This window comes from Natator depressus, chromosome 20 (assembly GCF_965152275.1).
Source record: "Natator depressus isolate rNatDep1 chromosome 20, rNatDep2.hap1, whole genome shotgun sequence".
Lineage (NCBI taxonomy): Eukaryota > Metazoa > Chordata > Testudines > Cheloniidae > Natator > Natator depressus.
The window spans coordinates 26,616,151-26,624,913 of NC_134253.1; the positions used below are offsets into that span (position 1 = coordinate 26,616,151).

Sequence of the window (8,763 nt, forward strand, 5' to 3'; positions counted from 1 at the left end):
AAGGGCCAGACCAGTCCTCGCTCCCGCGCTGGCTGCTCCTGGCCTGCAGCCCCAGCACAGCACACGGGTTGCGTGGCCACGTGCCACATGCAGGGCAAGGGGTGAGGCCCCCCCGGGGACTACGCTCCTGCTCGCTTCCTCCCCTCCCCCAGTTTAGGGTAAACCCTTCGGGGCAAAAGGGAAACACCCCCCTGGCCCGGCAGCCCCTGCCCGGAACGCTGAGCTCGGGTGCCCTGGCGCCCCAGCCCCACAGAAGGCAGGACGAGCCAGCACCAGGCAGTGCAAGAGCGGCAGCTCTTTAATGGCCATGCATCGGCAGATGGGCTGTTTAACAGTCATGCTCCCGGCAAGCAGGAGAAGGCAGCCCCCCCCCGCCCCCCCAAGGGCACGGCCCAGCCTCTCTCCTGTCCACCGGGCAGAGAATAGTCACTTCCAAGCCACTTTGCGGCCCCCAGGTGCATTGTGGGAGGGCAGCGGGAAGCTGCCTCGGTGCCAGTCCCCTTTCCGCATGCGCTCAGTGGGGCCAACTCACTCAACGAGCTAGCCACCCAAGAGGCCTCCCTGCGGCGGGCGCCGTCCCTCGGGGCTAGGGGAAGTCGCTGTAGGGCAGGCGGAAGGGGTACAGGGCGGTGTAGCGGGCGTCGTGCCACAGCAGCTTCTCCTCCAGGAAGGCGAGCGTGTCCAGCGTGAGCACCAGCGTCTCGTGCTTGAGCATACTGTGCACATTGAGACCTGCGAGAGACCCAGGGTGGGGTCAAGGCGTGCCCAGCCCAGCCAGACTCTGTGCGGTGCAGCGTAGCCCAGCACCCCCTGCCCACATGGCAGCTCCTGCGATGGTTCCTGACCCCTGCGGACTTCCTCCCCTCTCTGGCTGTGCACACTGTTGTGTGCTGACATACAGTCCCCACTCCCCACCCCAGAGCCAGCTGCATGTCAACACCAAGCCAGGGATCCCTCTATAAACAGCCTCCACGCCCCAGCCCAGAGCCAGCTGCATCTCAGTGGGTGAGGGGATTCTCCCCCCACCCACGCTGGGATGAGAGTCATGGAGGGCTGGTGCTTGCGGTGCTGCAGGTGGGGACGAGGTGAGGGCCAGGAGTACGAACTCCCCTTACAGGGCAGTATGCAGCAGGGAGGGAAGGCACCACGTCCCGCAGGCCAGGGCTCTCGTGAACCCCCCCAGCCTGGGCCACTCTGGGAGGCCAGCGTGTTGACCTTGAGGGGCCGCCCCTCCCGCCCCCCCCCAGCACTCACCTAGGGCTGGCACCAGGGTGATGGTTTTCAGGCTGGCTGCTGCCTTCATGATGTTCTCTGGCATCTTGTTGCTGGAACAGAGGCAGAGGAGGAATCGTGAGCTCAGCCCCAGGCGGCCCCGGGGACTCCCCCCCATGCCCGAGACCCTCCTCCAGGCTGCAAGCAGGGCCTGGAGCGCCGACACCAGCCGGGTGCATTGGCACGGGGCAGCAAGGAGACCAGTCCCCACTTCTCTTGGGGAAGGCTGGGAGTGCTACCCCCAGACTCCACCCCTGCAGCACTCCCAGATCTCTTGCCAGCAGGTGGCTCTCTTCCCCAGCACTCTCCTCTCCCGCCAGGCCCCCAGATCACGCCCTCTGCTGGGTGTCTGGGATTTATGGTTCTCCTTGGCTGGGGCCAGAGAAGGAGGCGCCGCATCTCCCCCCACCCGCTCCCACTCACACGTCGACAATCAGCACGGACTGGCCCCAGTGCCTGTATCGTGCTAGGTCTGCCAGGTACTGGGGGTCACAGGTCGGCATGTCCAGGCCATCCACAATGTGCAGGTTGTCCTGGAAACACAAAATACGCTCGGTACCTTTCAGCTGCTTTACCCCCCTGTCACCATCCCCCAGAACCAGGTTGACCCCCGCATCCACCCTCCAAGCCAGCTGAGGCCCTCCCCATCCCTGAGCCAGCTAGACCCACCCCCTTCAGCTGGGCTAGGAAAGGACCTTCTAGGAAGGGGTCACAATCCCTCCACCACCTAGTTACCAAGTGACCAGAACGCCTGGCAACAGGGCCCTGCATCTGGCTGAATGAGATCCTGGGGACCCCAGCCCACACATCTTCTATCTGTGAGCAAGCCAAGTGATTGTACGCACAGCAGGCCGGGGCAAGAGCAGGGGCCAGAACCCAGGAGTCCTGGTTCCCAGTCCCCCTGCCCAATCTAACCCAGTCCCTTAGCCAGGGAGAGAAGCCAGGAGTCCCAGTTCCTACTCCCCCCAGATCTAACCCAGTCCCATAGCCCGGGACAGAACCCAGGAGTCCTGGCACTCCACCCACCCACACACACTAACAAGCCCAGCGGCCCACGAGGGCCCTGCACACAGATAGTCGCACACGCGCTACCTGCATCAGCTTGGCCGTCAGCGCCACCTTGAGGCCCAAGACCCGCACTTTCATGGGCAGCATGTAGTAGTAGCTGGTGGGGCCCCTGGGGCCATGGATGATGCCGCCTGGAAGGGAGAGGCAGCGGGAGGTCAGGAGGGATCAGTGCCCGGAGGCGGGGGCTAGGAGGCTGGATTCTATAGGGCTAGGAGGGCACCTCAGATTCAGGGGCACAACAGGCTCTGCCCTGAGCAGCCCCCCTGCTCCCACACTGCCCTGCACTGACTCCCCATCCAGGGAGCCCGGCCCGGTGCCCCGCCCCCTGCTGAACCCACACGCGCTGCGGCAGCGCCCCCAGGCAGCACCAGTCATGGGCCCCGTGGCCCCGTCTGCGCCCTGGGGCACAGGAAGAGGAGCAGGGCCCAGAGTCACGCAGCTTCCGGGGCCCTGTCTCCGTTTGCCCCCTGCCCCTCACCCGGCGTCAGGGTCAGGCCGGCCTCTGCCCCAGGTGGGGGCAGAACACATGAGGACTGGGAGGCACTCACCACCGCGCCAGAGGGGGGAGCGGATGCTGCCGTGCCTGGCCCGGCCGCTGCCCTTCTGCGCCCAGGGCTTCTTGCCTCCACCGCGCACCTCCGCTCGAGTCTTCACCTTGGCATAGCTCTGAAAGGAGAGTGCGGGTCAGAGCGCCCAGCGGGAGTGAGCACCTCAGACCCGCCTGACCCAACACGCCCCCCTCAATGGGAGAAACTGAGGCACAGGGGAGGGACTCATCCGACGCCACGCAGAGACGGGGATAGAACCCAAGAGTCCCGACTCCTAGGACCCCACCTCTAACCACTAGATCCTGCTCCCTCCCAGAGCTGGGAACAGAACCCAGGAGTCACTGGCCGGTGGGCACTCTCCAGCCCCCTCCTCAGACTGAGAAGCTGTCATTCCTCTCAGGTCCCCACCCCCCGGCTCTGTACACACTCACTATCCTCTTGTAGTTCCTCTGCCAGACTGCGACCGAGTGCAGAATGTCGACCCTGCAGAGGGAAAGCACAGAGAGCAGGGGGTTGGCACAGGCTGGGCTGAGTGAGACAGCAGGCGCTGTGTGTCTGGGGAGCACACAGCAGGGGGCAGAGCGGCAGCTTAACAAGCAACATCGGGGAGCGAACACCCCAGGGTTTCAGGATTTCTCTCTGCTCTGGGTTGAAATTAGCCCTGGCCAAAGGGGCCGGCTCAGCAGCCCTGGGGACAGGATCCCTGTGTTTAACCTCAAGGCCGGCACTTGGGTGATCCCCTGGGGGGGCCGAGAGCAGTTCTGTCCCCATTGTTCAGTTCGGCTGGCTTTATCTCAGCGCAAAGGTGACTGTGGGGCCCAGGCCAGAAAACAGCTTTGAGACAACAACACCTTCAGATCGGTGCTGACTCAGGGCCGGATCAGAGCCAGCACCCCTAGAGGGGAAAGGCCCCATGTCCCATCCCCTGTCCCCCTGAGCCAGCCAGCCCCCCTCCACCTTGGGGCCAGTTTGGAGCCTGACTTCCCTAAAGTGGAATGGTCCCGTATCCCGTTCCCTGCTCCATTTCCCCTGTGCTGGGGCTGAATTGGAGCTGGTGTCCCCTTAAGTGGAATGGTCCCGTATCCCATTTGTCCAACGCTCTCCGAGCCAGCCAGGCCCCCAGGTCGTTTGTCCAAAGGTTGGCTTTGGTTACAGCAGCAACAGTAACAAAATCCGCTCTCCCTGTGTTGCCACGGCTCATTCGTCCTTAACCCGGACACTCCCCGGGCCGATGACGCGTCTCTGAACCGTACCGGGGCATTACTGCAAAAACATCGGGATGCAGGTCTGCTAGGCCCACATGTTTGTCATCGTAGTGCCTCAGGGACTCCACCCAGGCCTGCACTGCTGTGCGGTGAGAGGGGATTGCAAGGCGGCAATCCCGGAGGACAGGGGCGCTGGAGGTCACCAGGGGCGGCTTTTCTAGGAGACACAAACAAAAGAGGTCTGAGCAGCCACTGCAGAGCCCGCATGCTTTGTGCAGCCACGAGCAGATCACAGCAGCCTCTGGCCAGGAATAACCGGCCCATTTTCAGCCCATGGTACGTGATGGTCACAGTCCGTCCTGGTTAAACTGATCATCCTGGATCTGGAAAAAGGCTAATGTAGTGCCAATCTTTAAAAAAGGGAAGGAGGAGGATCCTGGGAACTACAGGCCAGTCAGCCTCACCTCAGTCCCCGGAAAAATCATGGAGCAGGTCCTCAAGGAATCAATCCTGAAGCACTTACATGAGAGGAAAGTGATCAGGAACAGTCAGCATGGATTTACCAAGGGAAGGTCATGCCTGACTAATCTAATCGCCTTCTATGATGAGATTACTGGTTCTGTGGATGAAGGGAAAGCAGTGGATGTATTGTTTCTTGACTTTAGCAAAGCTTTTGACACGGTCTCCCACAGTATTCTTGTCAGCAAGTTAAAGAAGTATGGGCTGGATGAATGCACTATAAGGTGGGTAGAAAGTTGGCTAGATTGTCAGGCTCAACGGGTAGTGATCAATGGCTCCATGTCTAGTTGGCAGCCGGTGTCAAGTGGAGTGCCCCAGGGGTCGGTCCTGGGGCCGGTTTTGTTCAATATCTTCATAAATGATCTGGAGGATGGTGTGGATTGCACTCTCAGCAAATTTGCGGATGATACTAAACTGGGAGGAGTGGTAGATACGCTGGAGGGGAGGGATAGGATACAGAAGGACCTAGACAAATTGGAGGATTGGGCCAAAAGAAATCAGATGAGGTTCAATAAGGATAAGTGCAGGGTCCTGCACTTAGGACGGAAGAACCCAATGCACCGCTACAGACTAGGGTCCGAATGGCTCGGCAGCAGTTCTGCGGAAAAGGACCTAGGGGTGACAGTGGACGAGAAGCTGGATATGAGTCAGCAGTGTGCCCTTGTTGCCAAGAAGGCCAATGGCATTTTGGGATGTATACATAGGGGCATAGCGAGCAGATCGAGGGACGTGATCGTCCCCCTCTATTCGACATTGGTGAGGCCTCATCTGGAGTACTGTGTCCAGTTTTGGGCCCCACATTACAAGAAGGACGTGGAAAAATTGGAGAGAGTCCAGCGGAGGGCAACAAAAATGATTAGGGGACTGGAACACATGACTTATGAGGAGAGGCTGAGGGAACTGGGATTGTTTAGTCTGCAGAAGAGAAGAATGAGGGGGGATTTGATAGCTGCTTTCAACTACCTGAGAGGTGGTTCCAGAGAGGATGGTTCTAGACTATTCTCAGTGGTAGAAGAGGACAGGACAAGGAGTAATGGTCTCAAGTTGCAGTGGGGGAGGTTTAGGTTGGATATTAGGAAAAACTTTTTCACTAGGAGGGTGGTGAAACACTGGAATGCGTTACCTAAGGAGGTGGTAGAATCTCCTTCCTTAGAAGTTTTTAAGGTCAGGCTTGACAAAGCCCTGGCTGGGATGATTTAATTGGGGATTGGTCCTGCTTTGAGCAGGGGGTTGGACTAGATACCTCCTGAGGTCCCTTCCAACCCTGATATTCTATGATTCTATGATCCCTGATTGACAACACACAACAAGTCACTCTGCTAAGGCAGGTAGCAGAGGCCAGGTGCTCTTCTCCAGCAGAACCACAACCCACTGCATAATTCAACTCCAACAGCCAGCCAGGCACCATCACACACACAGCAAAGCAGACAACAGAGCGCCAGAGCAAAACTGGCTCTCTGGCCACCCTACGCTTGCTGACCAGAGCTACCAAACACACCCAAGAGCACAGTCTGCCTGCAACAGTGTCCAGGCAGCACCTGGATCTAGTGGCGAGGGCACAGGGCAGAGACACAGGAGACCTATTTCCACCGCTGCCCAGCTGGGTGACCTAGGGCAAGTCCATTCACCCCTCTGCGCCTCAGTTTCCCCTCTTGCCTTTGTCTGTTTAGACCAGGGGCAATCAATAGATGGACTGCAGGCTAAATCTGGACCGCCAGATGCTTTTGAATGGACCCCAAAATCTTTTTATTTACTCATTATCAGGATTGTTATGTTTTAATTATTTTATATGGAGTCTGGACCTGGACTATACCTTGAACAAGAAATGTGGACCGTGACAACAAATAATTGACTACCCCAGTAGATTGTGAGCTCTTTGGGGCAGGGGAACACCTCTCACTCTGAGTCTGTGCAGCGCCCGGCATGTTGTGGGCCCCGACCCTCTGTCAGGGGCCTGTGCGGTGCCCATCACCGCAAGGGCCCTGAACCACAGTCAGGGTCTCCAGGTGCTACTGTAATACAAATAAACAACAACACAAACCCCCCACCCCCACCCCCACCCCACCATCAGAGGATGAGCTGACCTCTAATGGAGGTTTGGAAGACACTTCCCCTGGGGGGCGGTTATCCCACTACTACTTCCTGCCAGGTCCCCCACCCTGCAGCAGCCATTGCTGTCCGCTGTCACACCCAGGAGACTAATCCAGCTGGCTCCCCTGGCCTGTTCCAGCCATCTGGGTCTTGCGCAATCCCTGCACTTCTACTTCTTATGGCACCTGCGATATCATTTCAAACCGGGCCACCACACAGAGTCCGGGCACAGGAACCGCAGAGGCAGGATTTTAGAACCACGAACGGGACTCACCCGCCTGGGATGCGGCATCCCGCAGACGTGGGGAGGTTGCGGGAGCCTCGGGACGCCCCGGCTGGCCAGACACGGTGGACAGAGCCTTGGAGAGGAAGGAAAGACAAGGGGAGGGAGGAGTCAAGCACAGAGCAGCGAGGGGAACGGCGCAGCGGTGGCAGCCGCACGTCGCACTGGTGCAGCCCCAGGCACCCTGCTCCAACGCTGTGCCGCCAGGGCCACCCTGGTCCCGGCGTGGGGGAAATCGTGCCCCTTGGCCCCACAGCTGCTGTCCTTGGAGCAGGGGGGGTTGCCTGCTGTATACGCTGCCCCTACCGGAGGGGGCTGCCAGCAGGACTACGCCAGGCAGGCACCAGCAGGGCCGGTCCCCGCCCGGCAGAACCGGACCAGCGCAGAGTTTGAACCCCGCCCTGGAGGACTTCGCTACATCGCCGGAGAGGGAAGCTCGGGGCAGGGGGCACAAAGGGGCAGCCCTGCCCTCTGCCCCCCACAGGGCCCCATCACCCCCGAGCGCCCTCTGACCCCCCACAGGGCCCTTTGACCCCCGAGTGCCCTCTGCCCCCCACAGGGCCCCATCACCCCCGAGCGCCCTCTGACCTCTGACCCCCCACAGGGCCCTTTGACCCCCGAGTGCCCTCTGCCCCCCACAGGGCCCCATCACCCCCGAGCGCCCTCTGACCTCTGACCCCCCACAGGGCCCTTTGACCCCCGAGTGCCCTCTGCCCCCCACAGGGCCCCATCACCCCCGAGCGCCCTCTGACCTCTGACCCCCCACAGGGCCCTTTGACCCCCGAGCGCCCTCTGACCCCCGCCCTCTGACCCCCGTAGGGCCCTCTGACCCGCCCCCTTTGGCCCCCTCACCCGCGCGGCCGCGCCCCGGCCCCAGAGCCGGCTCCCAGCCCGGATCATGGCGCCCCGGCCCCGGCAAGAGGCGCCGCCAGCCCCACGTGAGCGCCCAGGAACGGCGGCGGCGGCGGCGGGGTGAGACAGAGCCGCTTCCGGCGCATGCCGATGACGTTAGGGGGCGGGGCGCTCTCGCTGGGCTTCTAGGGGGCGGGGGAGGGGGGACCGGGGAAGGGGAATGGCAGGAGCTGGGGAGCGGGGGAGGGGGAAGGGGGATGGGGATGGGGATGGGGATGGGGAAGGGGGATGGCAGGAGCGGGGAGGGGGAGAGGATGGATCTAGACTGTTCTCAGTGGTAGCAGATGACAGAACGAGGAGTAATGGTCTCAAGTTGCAGTGGGGGAGGTTTAGGTTGGATATTAGGAAAAACTTTTTCACTAGGAGGGTGGTGAAACACTGGAATGCGTTACCTAGGGAGGTGGTGGAATCTCCTTTCTTAGAAGTTTTTAAGGTCAGGCTTGACAAAGCCCTGGCTGGGATGATTTAATTGGGGATTGGTCCTGCTTTGAGCAGGGGGTTGGACTAGATACCTCCTGAGGTCCCTTCCAACGCTGATAGTCTATGATTCAATGACCCAGAGCATTTCTCTGGCCACTGCTGCACAGGAATGGCCACCCCAGGTCGCAGGCACAAGGAGAGTCACTGTCCCAGCTGAGTGCGTCTGAAGAAAAGCTTGCAGGAGCGGAGCAGGAGGATGGGCCAGGAGCCCTGGGTTCGAGTCCTTGGCTGAAGCACTGAGGCTCTGGGGGGGCTCAGCTGCCATCTGTAGAAAGGGGGCCTTGCTTCCTGACTACGGTGAACAACTGTGAAACAATGGGACGGGGGTGGGGGGTAATAGGCGCCTGTATAAGAAAAAGCCCCCCAAAACGGGACTATCCCAATA

At 60.6% G+C, this 8,763-nt stretch overlaps 1 protein-coding gene across 1 annotated transcript; it reads right to left on the bottom strand.

Moving 5' to 3' along the window:
* Positions 1–375: 375 nt before the first annotated feature.
* Positions 376–7,946, bottom strand: MRPL4 (mitochondrial ribosomal protein L4). Its single transcript, XM_074934849.1, has 9 exons — positions 7,839–7,946; positions 6,978–7,062; positions 4,142–4,310; positions 3,320–3,371; positions 2,889–3,006; positions 2,365–2,471; positions 1,696–1,805; positions 1,255–1,325; positions 376–732 (listed from the first exon to the last, which is right to left on the bottom strand). The coding sequence occupies exons 1-9, from the start codon at positions 7,884–7,886 to the stop codon at positions 587–589; spliced, it is 906 nt and encodes a 301-aa protein (XP_074790950.1). The 5' UTR covers positions 7,887–7,946; the 3' UTR covers positions 376–586.
* Between the last annotated feature and the right edge of the window lie 817 nt (positions 7,947–8,763).